Source organism: Psammomys obesus, unplaced genomic scaffold, assembly GCF_907164565.1.
Source record: "Psammomys obesus unplaced genomic scaffold, mPsaObe1.curated_primary_1811, whole genome shotgun sequence".
In the NCBI taxonomy this organism is placed as follows: domain Eukaryota; kingdom Metazoa; phylum Chordata; class Mammalia; order Rodentia; family Muridae; genus Psammomys; species Psammomys obesus.
In genome coordinates this window covers 10135541-10158386 of record NW_026593286.1, presented here as the reverse complement: position 1 = coordinate 10158386, position 22846 = coordinate 10135541, and the positions used below count along the sequence as shown (strand labels likewise).

General features: G+C 41.5%; 1 protein-coding gene across 1 annotated transcript in view; it reads left to right on the top strand.

The window, feature by feature from the left end:
* Rhbdd1 (rhomboid domain containing 1) overlaps positions 1-22846 on the top strand; it is a 118973-nt gene that overhangs the window by 1356 nt on the left and 94771 nt on the right. Inside the window, exon 2 of the mRNA XM_055616420.1 lies at positions 21954-22444. Within this exon, the coding sequence (XP_055472395.1) occupies positions 22012-22444 (433 nt within the window). The 5' untranslated portion in view covers positions 21954-22011. The remainder of the gene's footprint in view (positions 1-21953; positions 22445-22846) is intronic.

Genomic DNA, 22846 nt, shown 5'->3' with positions numbered 1-22846 from the left:
AACATAGCTGAAAAGAAGCATAGTGGAGTGGCTAGCGCTCCACAGCCAAAGCTGATGAAGTTTCTATCCTTATCTTTTGCCCTCATATGTTATACAACTCCATTATAGCAAAGAAGGTCCTGTGTCCATTTGAAGGATCACAGTTAAGTTAGACATACTCTCAACATGCTGATTTTTAAAGAAAAAAAAAATTAGTTACACATTTAAATTTAGGTTTAATTTTAAATTAAATATTTAATTTTTAAAATTAAAATTAAAATACATGTAGTGTTTTCTGAGAAATGGTTCTTTCTCCACGGGTCCATCTAGAGGAAGAAATAGTCATTCAGTGTCTGAAACTGCTGCTAAGTTGTTAATGCTAAAAAGGGTCAGTGACTGACTGTGGCCCACGTAACACAGAGCTTTGACTAGAGAGCCCTGGTGCCAAGGCCATGCCGAGACTCCAAGATACTCTGGGGACTGAATGTTCGTGTAAATATGTCACTTGTGATATCAGCTTCCATCAGTAACAGTTAACTACAGGGATACTGTTCATTTTGAAGCAATTGTTTTTCAAGGAGTCTAAATGTTTTCTTATTTTCTGTGTAAGAAAGATGTGCGGCTGTGGTTCTGGGTCAGGCAAACCCAGAACCAAATGCTTGAATTCTGCCTCTTTCTGTGCATTGATTATGTCCTACAGACAAATGGGCATGCTTCCAGTTTTAATTTCTCCCCTTGAAAAGTAGAGGTTACTACTAAATGAGACAGTTTCTTAACTGTCTGTTACTACATTATATGTTAGGGTAATGTCTTTTGAAAGGGGAAGAAATATTTATCAATTTAATTCTGAATGCCCTGTTAATTTCCTCATCATCTTTTACACATGAGCTTATTTTATTACTTAGCCACTACTTTTTAAGTGATGAAGACGCTAAAGTGAGAGTCAAACCTTTTATAATTTGTGAGAGAAAGCCAACACTTGTAGAAAATTACAGCTCAATTTGGTAGGATGTTATTTCAGAACCAGTGATTTCTAGACATTGTTCTTATAATTTCCAGAAGATTAGAGAAAGTTAACATCAAAATATCTTTGATTATCGTATAGCTCTGTCATGTGATGCTATTATGTTATAAAAAATGATATCTCTGCAAGTAAATGCATAAAATGTTATTGACCCTGAAAAATTGATATTTTTCAATGTACATGCTTTCCTGCTGTGTTCTACTTTTAAGAGAGTACAAAGTCTTTATATATTTTCTTCATGTTTTTACATAACTATGACTGTATGAACATGGAATATACTTGCAGTCATTCACAGTATGCCATACTTTTGTTTACTTTATAGTGTGTTATATGAAGGTAGGTACCAAATGTAAAAAGAAATCCATAACTTATATGTACATATATATATATATATATATCAAAAATATTTGTAAAAAGCCTTTAAAAGATTTCCTTTAAATGTGCCATTATTTTATCTAAACAGTAATTCTCATTTTTTGTTTGTTGTTTGCTTACTTATCCTTTTTTTTTTTTTTTAACTTGGAGCCTATCAAGCAGAAATTTACCCAGAAAGTTCAAGAGTTGTGATGCTTTAGGTTGGTGAGGCTGTAGGACACAGGCTCCTGGTCCAGAATGTGTCCAGGGAACCAGGACTTCGGGGATCTGTGTATGAATCACTGTCAGTGGCATAGCTGTGAGCATGAGCTGCACCTAAAAACTGTGATGTTAGGAATCCAGGTGCTTGGGATTCTTAGACACGCTCTGCAGAATTGCTGGGTTTGTCTCCAGGACAAGCATATGTCTAGGTTCACACACAGAGTCATGGGTGATTATTCAAAACAAAAACACCCAAACAAACACAGTCCTCAGTCTGTCCTGTAATTTACAGAATTCTGTGCAGAAAAACAACCCGAAGCTTTTTAAAAATCCTCTTACACTGTGACAGCTGTATCACTCTTAAAGCTTCTTAGTATTTCTACTGTTTAGTATCATAAGTGGCTGAGGAAGACAAATAAGGAGTCAAAGAAGTATACAATACAGTATTACTTGTGTATACAACCCACAATGTGTTTGTTGTATGACAGCATCTGGTTTTCATTCATATGGTAAAGTAATTTTGTGTGTGTGTGTATGTGTGGTGTTTTTTTTTTTTTTTTTTTTAGTTAATAATGACTCCTCATAAAAGTAATTTAAAGTCTAACCATTTGTTGGCTTGTTATTAGTGGTGATAGTAGTAATAGTGTCATTTTCACACATTGAGGGGGGGTTTCCTGGTGACAGCTGGAGAGTGGGGGAGGGGAGCCACTTTCAATCAACCAGCTGCTCCTTGCAGCATCATGGTGGTGATATTTCAAAGCTGGTGGCTAGTTCTGGCCGTATTCAGAAAAGAAAATGTGGCATATTTCTAGGATGCAATAGAGAGTGTGCAGGAGCCCTTTGGGATCTCGATGATAGCCAACTGGCAGTGTGTGCATTCAGGCTTGCATGTCAGTGTTATTTACCGTCTAGTTTCTTGGACGTTGTTACATGCACATCATAATTACAAAGCAATAAAGTCCAATTCCATGGGGAGAAGTCTCATTACTTTATAGACAGGAAGGGGAAAATGAAAACTGAACTTGAATGGTGTACTTCATGTTTTTATGCGGTATGCTATTTAATCCATTCTTCACCATGTCTTTAGGATGTAAGTGTGGTTTTCTTTGTCCAACGGATAAAGGACCAGGAAGCTCAGCAGCACTGAGGATGTGGTCTATCCAAAGCCACACACCATATTTGACCCCTTCTGACTTTAACTTCAGGGATCTTACGCCATCAGTTATTTATTTCCCTATGGTTCTAAATGACAGTTTTAATCCAGAGTCACAGTGTTAGAATAGCAATGAATGAAATTTATATACATATTGCAGTAACCTCAGTTTTGTAAGTATTATGTAGTATGCATGTGTGTTGCAGCTATGCATAATTCTGGATTCTTTATTCCATGAACAAAGTGTTTTGGGTAACAATGAAACTTTGACACATTTCATATCACTGGAGCAGCAACTTTGTAATTTTGGATATTGTAATGAATGAGTTATGGTTCCAAATTTAAGCATCTGTGGAAAGACTACGTGCTGCCACATACTATCTTCACAGAACCCATTATTTTTTTTTCTTCCCATCAAAGCATGCTAATTTTGTACTAATAAGGAACCTGTTAGGTTTCTCAGTTTCCATCCTGAAAAGAAGTCTTTTAAGTTTCATAAGATGGTTTTGCTGTTTCGGTGAGTTTGGGGAGTCATTTCATCTTCGTCCTCATTGTCAAGGATAGTACTTATCCTAGTGTCTTCTTTTTCTCTCATTGCCATGGAAAACTTAAAGCTTGTTTTGTGCTTTCCTCTGTGTGCATGCACACTTGGGTGCAGTTTTGAAGTCCTTCTTCATCATGTGCTAATGCTGCTGTTCATGGCTTTGCCTTTCTAGGCTGTGGCTTTCTGAAAGGACTGGCCTGTTAAACAGAGGAGTCGAGACTGAAGGAGTTATGCCATTCATGCTGTTTCAGACATATATGCTGCCTGTCCCCAGGCTCAGGAGTAGAGAAATGTGTTTTGTTCATGCATTGAATAAATTGAGACATGAACAGGTGAATCTCTGGAAAGCACTCAGAACCCTTCCAGAAGGCCACAAGACTGAAGAGATTGAATCCTTGTTCAGTTTTCTCTTTTTTTTCTTTTCTTTTTTTATTTTTTTTTAAGTGGATGAGTGCTGATGTTTACCCTGAAGTTCTAGGTAGACCTTTTTATCCAGGGACACTTCACTGATGTGTGTACTCTAGACTTTTTTTCCACAAAGAACAGAGACACAGAGATGCACTGGAAAACCAGTTCTATAATCACTAATATTCATTTTCTTTAAAACATCAGCATGGTGTAAACTGAAGACACAAGTGAGGTCCTCTGCTTTTCCTTTGGAGACCACAGTCCTCATCCCGTGCTCAACTGAGCGTGAACATTAAGAGGACGTCCTGCAGACAGTACACTTGCTCACATCCTTAGTCCTGTGTACCCTGTCTTTAGGAGCAGCGTGCCTACTGTCAGCTCTTGAGGTGTGACCTCTGTGTTCTGGTTCCCTTAGGAACTAGAGCCTTTGTTAGTCTAAAGGACATGGTGATGCTTGAAGGAAACTCCCATCTGCTTGTGAGCACTTTGTAAGTGTGTGCTGATGTCGGTAGACATCTTTGATTACAAACAGCAGCAAGACTATCTAGTTTGTGTGATCCAAGTAATTTAAAGACAAGAAACTTGATGGAAGCCATGTCGACGAACCCAGAGACAGCAGACAATCCACATGGCTGTACCTCAATAAAGGTCAACAAGGTGGAGAGCTCTCTGGGCTTGTGTAGTCTTGGCCACCTTCACAAGCTCTTTCATGAGACTGCTGCATTAGTGCCAATGTCATTCGTGCTAGTTTCCAGGGCAGAGTTGTTACTCCAAGTTCGCTCTCCCTCTCCCCTGATTGAGAGTCCATCTTTTCCCCCAAGATTCCACTAAATGGGGGTGGACCACAGGTTCCTATTAGAGAAAGAACGAGGTATTTATGCTAAATAGGCAAAAATCCCCAACCTGTCCCAATCACAGGTAATTTGCAGAACCATATCCCGTCTTTGAAGTGTGGTTGCTTTTCCCACTTGTCTAGTTTTTGTGCAGAGGGGATTTGGTTCCATAAATAATTCAGAGTCAGTTCATGCACAGACAAAATGAGGGGTGGCAGTGGCGGGCAGCACTTTCCCACTGACTTGGGATAGACAAATGTGATGTGGAGCAAAGATGAGAGTGGAAAGTCCTTAAAGCTCCTTGAAGGGCAGGATCCCGGGATGCTTGCATTGCTGTCCCCGTGTGCATCCCGGTTGAAAACCTACAGCTGCAGGGCTGTCAGTAGGGAAACTTTAATGAGCTCTCATTACACTAAAACGTGTGGTCTGAGCGAGGAGGAACTGGCTTATGATTGATACTGGAAATCATAAGTGTTGATGGGGCAGAAGTGGAGTTGGCGAGAATTCACCTAGAGTTGTGGAGCAAAACTTGAGGATTTATATGCAAAATCTAGTAGCTTCAATTTTTCAGTCACTTTTCATGTGTAAATATAGTCTGATCACTAGTGTTGAGCCAATAGCACTTTTAAAGGAGGGGGAAAGAAAATTTTTGTCAGCTGACATTTTGGGATTTTTTAAAATCTCTATAAATGAAAGGTCATTAAATTCTCACGGTCTCAGATAATCTTGATAAGAAGTGGCTTGATATTTTATTATACGGTTTATTTTAATTAAAAAGTATTTTTTAGGGCCAGTGAGACGGCCCAGTGGGTAAAGGTATCCGCCTTGAAAGCCTGATGACTTGAGTTCAATCCTAGGGCCCATGTACAGGTTGGAGAGAAAACCAACTCCATAAAGTTGTCCTGTAACATCCGTGTGCTCTCCCTCTCCAAGAGCTTCATGTACACGCACGGTAATAGAAAATAATTCTGCTTTCACGTTCCTCTCATATACTATACTGTTGAAAAGGTATGTATATAGTGGAGCCACATAATACATCTTAAAAACGTGGACTAGAATTCTTAGAAAATGTTAGTCACCACCTGATAAAAGCACTCAGAAGCATTTCCAACTTTTTTTCTTAAGATCTCTTGTAATCTATTTGTTTATGTACACAGACCGCTATCACTTCTCAATTAATGATTGTGTGGTGTGTGTGTCTGAACTCTCGCTGGGTCTTCACAAAACCAAAGGAGCCTGTGTTATCCCGTTACAGGGGAAAAACTATCAGTTTTCTTAAACATCAGTTGGTCAGCATGTTGTGGAGCTCCTCCTAAGGATCATGCCGTTAGCTACACTGCCCTGTCCTGTGTGCAGCAGGATTGCTAACCTCAGAATTTTGTCAAAAAGCATTGGTCTCTTCCTCGGCCCTCTTGCTCCCCCCCTCCACTGTTCCTCTCTCCACCAGCCTATCTGTTAACACCCCCATTCCCTGACAACTTTTATGTTCTGAAACTGTTAAAATGTGTCGTGCTATCCATCATCTCGGGCTTCTGTTTGCTGTGCCTGTGCCAGCCGCTCTATGGTGCAGCAGCGAGTCCTGTGAAGCCTTTTGTCCTTCCTGTCTCACAGCAGCCTGACAGGCTTTCATGTGGAATTCAGCAAGATTGCTTTTCACCGAACAAAGCCAAATGTTGCTTTCTAGGTGAAAAAAAAAAATTAAATGCTCCTAAAGATGTATTTGATTAACAGGAAGCTGATCTGTGTAAATTAATTATAACTGTAATGATGTCATAGCCCTGTCTTTTGTTATTAACCAGGTAATTGACCAGGAGTTTAGAAGCTTATTGTAACTGACAGTTAGCAGTTTGACCTTGTGTACTGTCTGGAAGTGAAACACGCACAGTGAATGTAAATGCAGTTTGTTCATTGGGATGCGCGTGTTGTCAGGCTGGCTGATCTTGGGGTCTTATTCTCATTCTTTCATTACTTCTTTGTTGAAATTGCTGGCCTAGCATTGTAGTCCCCAACTGGACATTATATTTATATCTCTCACTAAAAGCATCTGACCAAATACAAATGTCTGTGTCCTTGAAGAACTGTAATCAGACATGAAACCTTGGCCCATTTGGGATATACGGTCCAGGGAACAAATATCAAAATTAGACGAAACTTGTTTAAAGCCTGTGTGAAGGAAGGTAGGAAATTTTTGGTGGACAGATGTAGGGCCACACTTGATAGATAGAAGGTTTATTCCGAATTGTAATTTGGCAAAGTAGGCTACGAGTACTTCAGAATAACTGGGTGATGAGAACCCCGACCCTTGGCGAGTTTTGTTAAAGATAGGACTGTAAGAAAGAAACCTAGACCAGAAGTGGCTGACTAACAGCTGTTTCCAGGGGTTAGCCACCCCACTGTCCTCCACAGTGTACTGTCAGCCCCACTAGAGTAAGACATAACCATTCCTAAAAACCATGATGCTGTGCGAAATCACTCCGAAAACTAAAGCGCTTGGAAACAGGCAGTGTTGCCAAGAACAAGATGGCAACCTTATGCAACGGTAGCTTGGGTTACATGCATTCCATGTAATATGTGAGTATCACAGAACATGGCTCTCTCTGTTCAGAAAGCCTTGGGCCAACTGAAAGTGGTTGTCAGGACCACAGCTTGTGGCTTACTGCTCCATGGTGGAAATAAGGTGGAATGTAAAAATGGGCAGAAGGCTGTGAGTGCTGAAGTCCTGAGGTCCGCTGTGAATGAGGTAGTTAGTGGTGGGAGCTGAGGCGGGCGTCCACTCTGTACCATTTACCCCAGCTGGGTACAGTTGTCTGAATGCATCATATGTGGAATTCTGTTCCAGTGGTCATTGGGTGAGTTTGAACATATTTGCTATTTCAAAAGATATGTTTTAGCAGAACTCACCACACTTCCTGCCTTTTCTGTACACCCACGTCTTCAAAGCTCTGTGTTGAAAGCACCAGCTCGCCATCTCCACATTCAAAATACCTTTTCTCCTTCTACCTACTTTTCTTTTCCTCCAAAGCCCGGCTCAGCAAGGAAACAGCCCTAAGGTCTTCTCTGAATTGTAGTTTGACTTAACAGTGATCTGCTTCGGCAGGTTTGTATGTTATCGGCACATTGCTGAAAAGCATGTGTATTAGACGACAGAAGACACAAGCTTGTTACAAAGGCCAACACTAAACTCAGACAGCTGAGGCTCTCAGCAGAAGAAACGTACCATGTCTCTGGCTCTGTCAAGATTTTGCACAAGGAAGAGAGAGGCTGAGTGGTGCTATGTACCCATACAAAGATGGCTCATTAGGTGGGACTCACACCAGGGACCTTGGAGAGTTAAAACTTCCAACTTTTCTGCAAGCTGGACCACGGTCTCATTTAAAGAAGTGACAATTGAGCTGCGTTATTTAAGGTAAATCCCGGCTTGTTTACAAGATGGGCACCGATTGGACCTGCTTCGTCATGGTTAGAGGGTTGGCCAGACCTAGACATATTCTTGAAGTGAGTGCATAACTGAAGATTAACTACTGATGTGTATGTGTATTAGCTGGCCTGTGGTCTCACTTTGATTTGTATTTTTTGAATAACTACATATCGGAGTAGAAATGTGTGGGTTTTTTTAGACTTGGATTTTCAGACTCTGGGCAACAAAGCAGCCTGATGTTTCTGTTCAAGAAATTGATCATTCTAGAAGTTGATGGTTTGGAGTGTGCAGAGCCACAGAGGTGAGGACTGAACTGAACAGATGCAGGCTAGCTAGCACCGACTGAGTAGGGGCACTGTGGCCTGTGTGACAGTCACCCATTTCATCATTTTTCAAAATCCACGTTGCCCGGCGTGTTAGTTACTCATCTCATTGCTTTGACAAAATAACTGAAGAAAAAAACTGAAGGAACGGTGTATTTTGGCTCATGCTTCCAGGGTTCGTCAGGGCAGAGAAGGCATAGTGACCAGATCTTGAGGCAGCTGGCCACATTGCATCCGCTGTCAGGAAGCAGACAGCCGAATACTAGCATTTAGCTCTCATCTCATCTCTTGTTCAGTCTGGGATCTCAGTGGCGTATCTCATATGTAAGATGGGTCTTCATAACTCAGTTAACCTAATCAAGATGATTCCCTCACTGGCATGCCTCGAAGCTGGTCTCCTAGGTGATTTTAGATCCTGTCAACTTGACTGGGTTTAGTCCTCACATCTGGGGACCCCTGCATATTGCTCACTGATGTCAAAGCCATTTCTTCTAATTATTGGCTGATGTCCCTGTGGTGGTTTGAATAGGAATGGCTCCCTTAGACTCACGTGTTTGAATGCTTGGCTCATAGAGAGTGGTGCTGTTAGAACTGTGGCCCTTGTTGGTAGGTGTGGCTTTCTTGGAGGAAGTGTGTCAGTAGGGGGTGGCTTTCACAGTCTTAGAAGCTCAAGGCCAGGCTCAGTGGTTCACTGTTTTCTCCTACTGTTTGCTGCCTGCAGATCCATTTGTTAGAACACTCAGCTCCTTCTCCAATACCATGTCTGTCTGCATGCCACCATGCTTCCCAACATGATGATAATGAACTAAACCTCTGAAGTGTAAGCCATCCCCAATTTCTTTTGTAAGAGTTGCCATGATCATGGTGTCTCTTCACAGCAAGAGAAACACTATCCACAATAGTCCTTATTCCCTTGGAGAGTGTAATTTTGAATCATTTTTTCCGTGTGTAATATAATTTATCTGGTGCATTGGTGGTTACTGCTGTGGATAAGTTCAGAGCATTTCTTGAATCTCCAGTTCCTTTCTAGATTGGTTCCTTTCATTGAAGCCAACGCAGTTCGTGTGGATCCTTTACGCCAAACTACCAGTGTTCAACAGAATAGAAAAGCTTGGTTTTTTTATGTGGGATTAGAGGTAGTTTTATTTATCTGTTTTATTTATTTAGTGTTTTGTATCTCCTTCTTTAGTCATGAGATCAGGTTGGAGTCCTGTTGGCCTCTAACCTCTCTGCTCTGCCATCTTCCTGGTTGGACGCCACTGACCTCACATTTTTACCAACACTCTGGCTCAGTGTTAAAACTGCATCTTGGGTTTTTGAAGTCCACAGTACAGAACACCCTCATCTTCAAGCCCCAACCCCGGTTATGTTTATTGTCTCGCATTTCTAGGCTCAGAACAGATGACCTCCTAACTTGAAACAGTTGTTCCATATTTCATTTAATATCTTCTCAAAGTTACCAGAATGACACTTGCTTATAGTGGGTTGAACTATAAGTTCCTGAGAACTTCTTGGGGGCAATTCAACTGAGTCCTGTGGCTTTCGCTGACTTACCCCAATCTTATGAATCATGTTGCTGCTTGGTGTTGGCCTTTGGGATTGGACTGCTGGTAATCTGATCACTGAGTTTGGTAATCCCCTAAAAATCCATCGATCCTAGTCAGCAGGAAGTCTACAGCCCTTTTCCCTATTAATCTCCTATCTAATGTTGGGGGTGGGGTTAGAAGAGAGGTAAAGGTGTTTAAGAACTTAAAGTAGGTTTGTTGAAAAATCTAAGTCTACAATATTCCTTTCTCTTTCTTTTTGTAAGATTTTTCATAAAAGGAAACCCTTTACTTTTAAATCATTGACATCATCACACATTTAATTACAATTCTTACATGAGTTCTAACTAAACTTCATGGTATATGTTATGAATAATGCTGATCTAAAATTAAACAAAAATTGGTTCCTCTCAGTACTGTTAAGAAATTGCTTCAGACTTTATTTTATCCTCCAGTAGGCATTCATATGGAAGAGAAATAGGTGTCATCCTTTTTAAACAGTTTTTCATCTTGTGCCTTAAGTTAGAAGACCCTGGCTGTACAGCAGGACATTGAACTATCTCCTGGCTTACTCCATCAATGCTTCCACAAATTTTTATTTGTGTAATTAATAGGCATCTGAGGCTTTTGTCAGTTTCTGTACAAGTGCAGATTGGGGAACTAGGCTTTTATGAGTGATGTGTAGGTGGGTTGCTGGGACCGCTCCAAAGCATTGGCAGTGGCAGGCAATGACAGAGAGACAAACATCTGAAGAGTCTGTCTAGGAGCTAGGTGTGTGTCCTAGTGGTCCAGTTGATGGGTATTGTCCCTTTGGCCTTTCTTATCTGTGTAAGGAAAATGGAATTTCTGTTACAGCTTCACACCAGGACTGTTGGAAGGGTAGTCACTGGTTCAGGCCCCTGTGTTTGAAATTGAGAACATATGTCTGAGGATTTCACTCCCATTCCTTTAGGTAGTAAAAGAGCCCATGTGACTGTCTGTCTGTGAAGATGGCCTTGTGTATTAAGCACTTTGGACAGAGAAGGCCAGGCATTTTGGCATCCTTGAGCATCATAGGCAGAAGCAGCACTGAACTACCTCTGTGGATAGCTGCAAAACAGCTTCCGGGTGGGCACCAACACAGGCAATTTTCTGGATGAGTCCTGGGCAGACCAGCTGGTATATAAAAAAGAAAGAATGCCTTCCTAAGATTATAAGAACTAAGTGAAATGAACCAAATTACAGATATCCACTTTTAAACAGTGTGTAACCATCAGGTGATACTGAAACGTATATAGATTATTATAAGACTTGAGTTCTTAGGCCAAGCCTTAGTGTGTCAGTGATGATGATAAAGGGGTGTTATCAGCGGATATCTACAGTTATTAAGGTTCAGGCATTGTTAGTCATCAGTTCTAGAAGGGAGGTCTCATTATTCAGTGCCTGCTTCAAAGGTGAGGGGGTTCCGGCATAGACTAAGAATTTACTCAAGAGCCAGGTGTGGTGATTCCTACGTTGGGAGGCAGAGGCAGGTAGATCTCTGATGTTTGAGGCCAGCCTAGTCTGCAAAGCAGGTTACAGCATAGCCAGGGTTACACAGAGAAATCCTGCCCTATAAACAAAAACAGCAACAAGTATATTTTTTCACAAGATCTTACAGTCTAAAAGCGTGTAAGTCCATCTTCAAACCTAGGCTTTTTGGCCCTAAACCCTGTCCAGTTAACCATGACCTGCTTCATGATTTTCACAAGTTCAGAAAGGTATTTGGTGGATTGCAGGGGAAGATGGTGTGATGAACTGGGATTATAAGCAAATTGAATCAGGCATTTTGTAAGTAGATTAGGGAGAGTATCATGTGCTGAAGACCTGACCTTTGTGGATTGTGTCACCACATCAGCACAAGGTTATTAATGGCTGCTCACCTGTCTGGAATATTATGTCCATTTAATATCTTAAATCCTCACTCCAAGTTACCAAGTTTTACCTATGTAAGCTTTCCACGTGATTAGTATTAAGGCAAGCCATTTCCCATTTCCTTCTTTTTTTTTCTTAGCTTTATTGCTAACCAACAAATAAAAACAACAAACCATGCTATAAATAAAAAAGGGAAGCTACTATTAAAAGACATTTTGGCATCATCACATTAAGGGGTGAGGAAATTTTTTATCTGTGAGGATTGCGAACGGGCAGAAAGACAGGAGGAGGAGCCTGTTTGGTGAACACTTAAGTGGTCTCACTTAAAACCGGAAGACGAAGCCAGTGGCTTCAGGCAGTCTCTGAGCTGGCATTCCAAGCTTGGTGGCTGTAATAGCAAAGTCGCTGTGTGTGAAGAACCATCGGACCAGAGGGCCCTGTAGATTTGAAGAGAAGACAGTGTTCTTAATCCCTACTTCTGTGGAGCAGAATCCAAGCTGTAGGCATGTCCACAAATAGATCGTGGAGTGTAATTATTGAGAGTGTCTTGAGATTCACTACAACCAGACTCCCATTACCTCCTTAATATGATCTGATCCCAGTTCTTCATGTTTTATTCATGAAGTTCATTTTTATTCATTTGATTGTCTTCATCTCTCTTTATTTCTTCCTTTAATGTGAAGAAAACAGAGCACCATTCTGATTCCCTTTGATTTTGTCATTAGTACACTTCACGAAGCCACTTAACAGATTTTAGAAGACTAAAAAAAAAACAAACTGTTTTTCATGTGCGGCTTGTCATCAGATGATTATGGAGTCTGATGAAGATTCCACACTGTCTCCCACAGGACCCCCTATTTACTAGTCAACTTAGGTAGATGATACTTTCTGGTAAATTGAGCAGGGTGTAATGATGTGAAGCCGTACCATCTGCTATTATATTTAATATTTAAATGGTAAGTTTGGAAAGCATAATTTTATGTCATTTCATAAAACTTTTAGGAGAGCTACTTGAAACGCATTTATTTGAAAACAGACCAGATTTGTTTGTAAGTATTCAGTTAAGGAAATTCTTGTTTTTCACTAAATGTTAATGTATCATATATATATATATTTTAATTTTCAGGGATATCTTGAATACCTGCATCATAATTAGGATCTTGTAGGACCTAAGGAAACTACTACCTTTTCAAAAATGAAATTGTTCCAATAGAGGAGTGAAATAATTGCATTAGCATTCTGGTGGAAACTTTCTCCTCCGTTGACACTCCAGTGACAAGTAGAGAAAATAGTTTCCTAAGTTTGTACTTGAATGCTAAGATTTCTAAGAATGCATCGGGTCAGTTTATCCTGTCCTAGAGAGAGCAGGCTCATTGAGCCCAGCAAGGAGCAAGGTACACTGCTATTTTCTGGGTATTCTCTTGGCCCCTTGACTGTGTTTAGTGTGCTGTTTGTCATAGATCACTTTCTTATCTGGCTCTTGCAATTAAGAAAGCAAAGTTGTTTTTATGTTCAGTATGAACTTTTGCTCTTTCCATAACATTTTACATGGCTTGCAGTAATTAAAAAACACTAGCCTTTGTGTGCTTTTGAAGGATTTTGTGGTATTTAGAGGCTGCTGTGTTCATCTAAGCTGTGCCATGCTGTCGAAGGCCATTCAAGTTTCCTCTCAACAAACCATATCCCTGGGGAATTGTGGTGCCAATTTTTGCAGTTCAGCCAGGTGCTTTCTTAGTGATTTCGCCTTTCTTACTGGTGCTTTCTCTCCATCCAGGCTTGTTCGGTGATTTCTCAAGGGGTGACGTAAGCACGCTTACTTGTACATGTTGAGCATGTATGAGTTCACATTGTGTCTCCAGCAATGTAGAGTTAGCCTTGTCAGTATCATGCCTTACATTATAGAGATGGATATTCACACCACTTCATACTCACTAGGAAAGCTAAGATAAGAAACACAGATAAAATGCCAAGGTTCCAGCTGTGCGGTGGTGGCTCATGCCTTAAATCCCAGCACTTGGGAGGCAGAGGCTAGCAGATCTCTGAATTAAAAGCCAGCCTGGTCTACAGAGGAAGTTCTAGGACAGCCAGGGCTATACAGAGAAATCCTGTTTTGAAAAACTGAAAAAAAAAAAAAAAAGATGAAAAGCACAGATTCTTGAGATGAGGAAGCCAGAGACTTTGCATCCCGATAGTGCAAACACACAATGGTGCATGGGTTTGAAAAACAAATTTTTGTTAATACCCAGAAAGTTTAAGATACAGTTGCTTTTGGGCCCAGAAATTAATATTCATACAGAGAGTAGCACAGTAGGATTGTGGGAGTGTTATGCATCGTAGGGCCAGGCTACAAGCAGTGGGAAAACCCTGCAGGTGAGTAGGGAAACAGGAAATGGATATCTACTCAGTGACATATTGCTTGACCAACAAGTGTTGGTGTAGTATCAGTGACCATGAAGTCAAACACTCTGAATGGAATGTCTTCACTTAACTGGGATGTTCAGAATAAGCACATTCTTTTTCAGAGATCAGGTGGATAATTACTAAGGTCCAGCAGAAGAGTGGGAGTGGGACTGCTAGAAGGTCTGGGGTTTCCTTTTGGCAGGAAGATAGTTCTGGAATTAATACTGGCAATGGTTACACAGCCTATGAATATACTAAAACCTTAAGTTGTGTACTTCAAGACTGTGACTATTGTGTTATGTGGATTATGTCTTTATTTTAAAAATTTTAAACTTAAGCATTTGGAACGTTGGATATTTAAAAAGCTCTCAGGCTAGGCAATAGCAGGCCTTTCATAAATACTTGTTAATTATTATATTTCTCTATTTTTTAAAAAGAATGTGTATTTAACTGTGTAAAACTGTTGAATGAAATTTGCCAAAGGTCTCAAAGCAGTAATGGCACACAATTGATTTTTCTCAGCTATGTAACAATAAATAGTTTCTTGGAAAAGGAGCTACACAATGGAAGATGATTTCCGTAAATTTGTTGCACTTACAATAATACAGAGACCCCAGTCTTCAGCACAATGTTTAATTGCTCCCATTAAGACTCTATTATGTCTGTGTTTCTTGTGGAATTAATTTGGTTAGTATCACACACCAAATTGGGAATAGAATTTATAACTGGTATGTATTCTTGTAGTTTAATGGTTTCAGTTCTTATTGAACATTTAAATCTGAAAATTGAGATATATACTGCCTTGGTAAATGATAATGGTGAAATATTTTTTGCTTTGCAAGTAGAATTCAAAATCCCTGTAATGAGTTTCTTTTTCCTCTTTCCTCTTTCCTCCCCCCACCCCTCCTGAGACACACTGGTTTCTCAAGTTATGAATTCAGTTTCTTTGTTTATTCTAGCCATGTAGTTTTTCTTATTACATACCCGTTTAATTTTTAATTTCTCATTAAAAGTAAATATGGCTAATTTTCCCATCGATATGCAAGAAGTCTTCCATGTCTCTGCCACAACCTTGATATAGTGCTGTCTAACGTATTATTACTACATAATTAAAACGGTGGTTTTGTTTGTCAAATAGTTCTGGCACAGCAATTCGTCAACACATTCTAAATGACTCACGGGCTCATTTCTTCGTAGTGAGTCCAGTGCTCTTTAAGGTAGAGTAGCGCACATCACCTGGTGCGAGAGCTGTTACAGCTGTGGGGAAATCAGAGGTCATCAGCAAGGTGTGCTGGTTTTCTTAACCATGCTTGTTCCGTCTTGTGATGGAAGCTCAGTCAAGAGTCCAACCGTGACTCATTTGGTACACCCTCTAAGCACAGACCATATACTGGTCACTGTGTCACAGAATAGTTCTGTGTAATTGTGGTGGCCACATTCAACAAGGCTACTCCTGCCCTCTGCCCCTGAAGCTGCACTTGTGGGAACTCTTATGATATGGGAGGAGCAGAGTGACTAAGGCAGAGACTGGCCTGATAGACCAAAAGTGGGTGAGGCGCTGGAGTAAGCACTGCCAAGTTCTGATGAACGGTTCGCACGGTATTTTCACCATGATGATAAGCCACTGAAAGGGTTATACTGAGGGTTCAACTTAACCTTACTCAAGGTTACAGTATGAAATCTGAGGTGACAGAACCACATGCCTGAGGCCACATAAGTGACCACTGTGTCCTGGTAAATGTTCCAGTAGTACTTGTTCGAGGTGTGCACACCAATGTGAGAGGAAGCACAAGTTGGAACCATCACAGTGAACCTGAGCACGGCTGAACTCCCCCTTTACATCTTTCCTCCCCAGTGAGTAACTCCACAGCTGATCGGAGGAAATTTTAGTATAGAATTATTATAGGACAGCTTTCTCTTTGCCACCTAAAATTCCTTGGGTAATATCCTAGCCTTCCTGGGGGAGGGCCCCCCAAAACAGTCCTTTTCTCCTGTGGCTATGTCCACCTTTGCATGATGTATGCATTAAATGAGGGTGCATGCTATATATGTGTGTTTGTCTTGTTTCCCGGAACCTGTATCTTCATTTCCTTCAATAAGTATAAATGGTCATGTAGGCACTGGGAATATAAGTGCTCTGGAATTTGCTGTCCTCCTAATACTTGACATTTGGAGTAGATGAGTGAAAGGAATGACTGACTCATTACTCTTCTAGAAAGGAGAATTCACCTTTGAAAGACCAAGATAGCAGACACACTGTATGCCTCCTATAAGACTGTGACCTGGGAGGTTGCTCAGAAGTCAGGGCTGAACAAACCACACTTGGAAATCAGGATAAAAAGAATTGACACTCAGTAACCAAGTAGTTTTCCAAAGTAAGGGGAACACGGACTATTTCTAACAGGATCTCAAGGGCAGGCTGTTTGACCCACCCCCACCCCCAGGGGAGGAGCAGTCTGTTAGGCCACAGAGGAGGACTTTGCAGCCAGCCCTGAAGATACCTGATAAAACAGGGTCAGATGAAAGGGGAGGAGGTCCTCCCCATCAGTGGACTTGGAAAGGGGCAGGGAGGAGACCAGGGAGGGAGTGTGGGGTTGGGGAGGGAATGAGGGAGCGGGATACAGCTGGGACACAGAGTTAACAAAATGTAACTAAAAAGAAAAATAAAATTAAAAAAAAAATTAAGTCATGGAGAATACCTAAATGAATTAGCTTGATTAAAAGGAAACAAATTTTATTTACAATAATAAAGAGACAATGAATTGAAAAAAAAAAAGAATTGACAAAACTGAGCATGTGAGTTTATAGGAAAGATTTTTAAGGATAGAAGATATAAACAGCTGTGAAGAGTTTGCTGTTCTCAACATCTGGGTCGTGACCCTTTGGGGCTTGCATATCAGATATTTACATTACAATTCATAATAGCAAAATTAGTTATGAAGTAGCAGTGAAAGTAATTGGGAGCAGGGAGGAGATGGTGCACTCATCACTGCTCTTCCAGAGGACCCAGGTTCAATCCAAGGACTCACAGGGCAGCTCACAACTGTCTGTAACTCCAAGATCTTGTGCCTTCACACAGACAAACACAGAGGCAAAACACCAATGCAAATAAAAATAACAAAAAACTAACAATAAATTATGAAAAATAAAAAAGTAATCTTTAGGTGTCACCACAAAGAAGGAACTGTATTAAAGGGTCGACGCATCAGGAAGGTTGAAAACCACTGCACTGTAGGCTTCCCTACAGCCTGATCTTAGGGAAAGCATTTTTCTTAATTGAGGTTCCCTTCTCTCAGATGGCTATGCCTCGTGTCAAGTTGACGTAAAAAAAAGCCAGCACAGCTGATCTCCTGTCAGCTTGACATCACTGTTAAGCCATAACCTTTCTTTTCTTGTTTATCCCCAAAGGCACACATTAATACGGATATCGCAATATAAAATATTCCAAGTCTTAAAAGTACCACCATCTTTACAAACACTTAAAAATTCAATCTATTTAAAAATCCAAAATCTCTTTTAAAACCTAAAAATCTCTTTTAAAAGTCAGTCTCAACTGTGGACTCCTATAAAATAAAAAAATAAACTAAATACACCTTACTTTAAGGAGAAGAACAGGGGCACAAGCACAGTCTGAACAAAACAAGACCAAGTTCCAGCAGTGTAAATAACTAATTGTCCAATGTCTGTGATGCACTCACAACTTCCGGGCTTCTCCAAAGGGTCACTTCTCCAGCTCTGCTCTTGACAGCATACAAAGCTTGTCTCCTAAGTTCAGGCAGGCTCTGCTCGACTGCTGCTGCTGTTCTTGGTGGCCATCTCCAAAACTGCCACACAGTGCCAAGCTTCAGCTCTTCCCCCTGACCTCTTCATGAGTTCAAAACCAGCACCACCTGGGTGGCTCTTACACTATTGAGTTCAGCTGCCAGCTCAAGGTACAACCTAGGTTGCCTCTGGAACACAGCTTCTGTGTGCTTACAATGAAGGCACATTTCTCAGAAGACTTTGTCTCAATGATGCTTGTCTCTTCTTAATCAGTGTTTATTCCTCAGCCCCAGCCAATCAGCAACCATTGTCCCACACAGATGGAAGTTTTACTCTAGTTGTTCTGGTGTCTTGTTAATCACAGCTGATTCTTCAGCTCTAGCTAACCAGATAGCACAGGTTCATCACACAAAAGGCACAGCAGAGTCTTGGCTTCCCTCTGAAACTTCATAAGCCTGGCCTCCGTCATCTGCACCACTCTTAACATGCTCATCTCCCAAGCTCCTACAGAGCAACTCCCCGAGTTCTCAACACTCAATAGCTCTTCTAGCCTCAAGTTCCAAGGTATTTCCACAATCCTCCCCAAACCAACATATGTCTGTCACAGCAATATCCCACAATTGTGGCACCAACTTGTCTTAGTCAGGATTTCTGTTGTTGCAATGAAACATCATCACCAAAATCAAGTTGGAGAAAAAGGTTGATTTGGCTTACATTTTCACATTGTAGTCTGTCATTGAGGGAAGCCAGGATAGGAATTCAAACAGGGCAGGAACATAGAGGCAGGAGCTAATGCAGAGGCCATGGAGGAGTGCTGCTTACTGACTTGCTTCTCATGGCTTGTTCAGCCTGGTTTCTTATAGAACCCAGGACCCCAGCCCAGTGGTGACATCACCCACAAGGAGCTGTAATCTCCCCATCATCACTCATTAAGAAAATGCCCTATAGTCTTGGGAACAGCCTGAACTCATTGAGACACTTTCTTTATTGAGGCTCCTTCCTTTTAGATGACTGTTCCTTGTGTCAAGTTGATGTAAAACTAGTCAGCAAACATTCCTCAGATAAGCTTCTTATTGCATGAGGCATTGTTAATGCAGAAAAGAGCTGAGAATAAGTGATGGTGGAGTGTTCTAATCCCAACTTGGACAACTTTAATAACTGTATTAGTTATTTCCAAGGCAACTTATGCCAAGACAGCATTTAATTAGGCTCACGGTTCTCCTGGGTTAGAGTCCATGATGGCAGAGGAAGGCATGGTGGTGGGAATAGATGAGAGCTCACAAAAGCAGGAGGCTGAGAACAAACTGAAAATGGCAAGATTCTTTTGAAAGCTCAAAGGCAGCCCAATGTGACACACTTCCTTCAGCAAGGCCACACTCCTAGTCCTTCCCAAACAGTTCTAGCACCAAGTATTCCAGTACCAGTACCAGTAAAACTTGATATTTGTAAGAGCCAATGGGACCCATTCTCACTCAAACCACCATAATACACCCTCAGAAGCTCAGGGAACATCTCTGAAGAGGGGGCAAAAAGAATGTAAGAACTGTGAGAATGGGGAGGGAGATGTGGAGTAAAAATATGTCTTCGGGACGTGACATAGCCATTGTACTCATGAACATACTACAGCCATGGTTACCTACATAAGACTAGCACAAGATTAAACCCATCAATACTTAATCATAGATGAAGGAAGCACCAGTGAAGCCATACCCTTCCTCAAAGGAGAATCAGCTATGAAAGCTTATGAGGGGAGGGACATCACTTTCCTAAGTGGTATAGCCTTAGAGAAGTGGCCCTTGCTCCACTCAATAACTTTCCTCCCACACTCCAGCAACTTATTCTAAATTAGCAAAAAGAAAATATGAAAGTTTGTGGTGGTGGTGGTGGGGGCTTGTTTAGAAGGGTACCAGTGGGAGAGGGAAGAGGATGGGGTGAAAACGACTAAAATTCATTATTTAATATATAAAAGAATTTAAAAAAACTGGAAGAAATCTATCATGGGGATTCAGAGAACATTTAAACTTTTTTTTTTCCTTTTTGCACAATTGATTTCAATGATCTGACTCTACTGAAATGAAAATACTAGCAATTTTCCAGTACTTCCTTTGCTCCCAGAACAGTTTAGCGGTCCTGGGAGTTATTCCAGGTAAGTGTGAAGATACTGAGGTCTGGCAGCTTTAAGCAGTGGTCTCACTTATGCAACTCCTAAGTAGACGCTTTCAAATTAGTTTTTTTTCAATAATTTTAATTTTTTTTAAATTAAAATATAATTTCATCATTTTCCGTGAAGCCCATGCATTGTCTAGTATGCTCAGTTACTGCTGACTCGAGTTGGGAGGTGAGAAATCACCAGGAGAAAACACACATCAGTGAATGAGCACATTTTCTGAACATCTGTCACCTTCCTTGCCTGTTTTTCCTGTATCTATACCTGACTCCCTGTCCCTCACTTCTGTTCTTTCAGACACCTGATCCTTTATATGGACTCTTTTAAGCCTGTCACTGCCTGCCCCACCCCCTCTCCTCACTAGCTGCTTCTGAGTAGGAACCAGTCCCTCTTCAAAGTCAATACTGTCTATCTTGGTTAGTGCTTGCTGCTTAACAACCGCTACAGAACCTACCTCTCTGTGATTCCAAGTAGGAGGGTCACCTAGACTGCTTTGCACCTGAAAGTTAGCCACCAGTGGCAGGGACCGTCAGAGGACCAGAGCCTATGTCGACTAGCCCAGACTTTACCCAGGAAACGGAAGCTTGCAGTGCATCTTGGGTCTATGCTTGTGTCTCTTGTATTATCTGCCTCTCTGCTTACTTTCATCTGGAAGCGTGTCACAATGCCAGCCCACAGGGTGGGGAGGACCACCACTGCCTCGCAGAACTCTTCATTGTCACTAACTCAAATGAACTCAAGACAGTAGGCTCTGTCTGCCACCACCTGCGGCACTATTGCGTGCCTATATTCTTGGGTTACTTCTCGGTGCTTACGACATCCCGAGGCAGTGGTTAGCTGACTTCCTGGTGACAAGGGGGCTTAGAGACAAGGACCACATTTTTCAATGTAGGATTTGGCACATAGACAAGTTTTAAAAAGCTTACGACAAATAAAGAATCTGGGGAACAGACACCTGGTAGTACGAAAATTGGGTTAGGCCATAATGTGCTCACAAAATCTTAAAACCTACTTTTTGACATTTTGAGTGTTTCTGCTAAAATAGAAGAGATAAAGAAAATCGGCAAGGATTTGATCAAAATTACTTATCATTTGCATACTGTCTTTGTAGGTTTACTGTCATAGTCCAAGTTGTCATTTTTATCTTTTTTTATGTGTCTATGATCCCTGCTTAGGTGTGTATGAGGTGTGTATGCGTACCTGTATATAATGTGTGTGTATGATTAGCATGTGTGAGTGCTGGCACACATGTGCCATTGTATACATGTGGCAGTTAGAGGGCAGCCTCACATGTTGGTTCTCACTTCCCACTTAGGTTGAGGCAGGGCCTGTTGTTTTGTTCTTCACTGCTGTGGACACCAGGCTAGCTGAGATTGTCCTATCTCTATATCCAGATTGATCATAGGAGCCCTGGATTCCAGATGCAGGCAACCATGCTCAGCTTGGTACACACTTTGGATAATTGGATTCAGGTTCTCATGTTTACATGGCAAGCTTTACGCCCCGAGTCTTCTCCCAGCCCTTGTTTTTCTATTATTATTATTTATTGTGTGTATATAATGAGTGTATTGTGATCAGCATATCACAGTACATCTGTGAAAGTCAGAACAACTTTGGGGAGTTGGTTCTCTCCTTCTACCTTAAGGATGAAACTTAGGTTGCCAGGCTTGCTTTTTAATTTTTTTTTTTTTCTAAGAAAGACATATTACAAGTTTATGGCCATAATGGTCAGGGAAAGTGTGCCCATCCTTAAGTCCACTCGGCTCTGGGATAGAATTTTTATTTTAGAATGTGAGATGAAGGAAGAAGTTGGTGGCATCTCTGCTGGGGTTCGATGTAGGCTGGGCCAGCGTGTGCTCATCTTCCACACCGGTCCTAGCAGCACACCTGTTCCCGGTTGATGAACTTCACATGCACTGTGTGTTTCAGGTGCAGCTCTCAGCGTTCCTTGACCACAGTTCCCCGTCTGGGCTCCTGATAGCCAGTCATGCAGCGGAGGTCAAGAGGGGTCAACGTGGGGCTCCTGATGCTCCTTTCTCAAGTGTTCCATGTTGGGATCAACAATATTCCACCCGTTACCCTGGCAACCTTGGCTGTCAATGTCTGGTTCTTCCTGAATCCTTTGAAGTCCCTGTACCATTCCTGCCTCAGTGTGGAAAAGTGTTACCACCAAAAAGACTGGCAGCGTTTACTGCTCTCACCCGTGCACCATGCAGATGACTGGCATTTGTATTTCAACATGGTGTCCATGCTCTGGAAAGGAATAAAGCTGGAGAGAAGACTGGGAAGTAGATGGTTTGCCTACGTCATCACTACATTCTCCCTACTCACGGGGGTGGTGTATTTACTCCTCCAGTTCGCCGTTGCTGAACTCATGAATCAGCCTGACTTCAGAAGGAACTGTGCTGTCGGTTTCTCAGGTAAGGAGGACACTTTCTGAGGAAACGTGTGAGGACCAGGAGGAAGGTTGGCTGTTTTCTTTCCTAGTTGATAAGGGGACAGGACCCCAAGTGGTTAATGGCTGCTGGGGCCTGCATCTTGAAGAACAGTCTGAGTGGGGTACAACAAGCCATTATTGAGGCTGTTCCGCATTATGCTGCATCTTCATTTTTAGGCACTTAAGGTTATAGCCTTCTAGGAGGTGGTGTGTAGTACTGGAAGCATACAACTGGCTCCCTCATGGTAGAGCGAATGGAGTGGGTCACAGGCACCTTTACAAAAGATGAGTATGCCCATGAAGCAGGCTCAGGGTACACTGGTTACTAACTTGTCTGAGTCCAGTGGAAAATAACCCACTTGTATGCAACAGGCAACACGAAGCA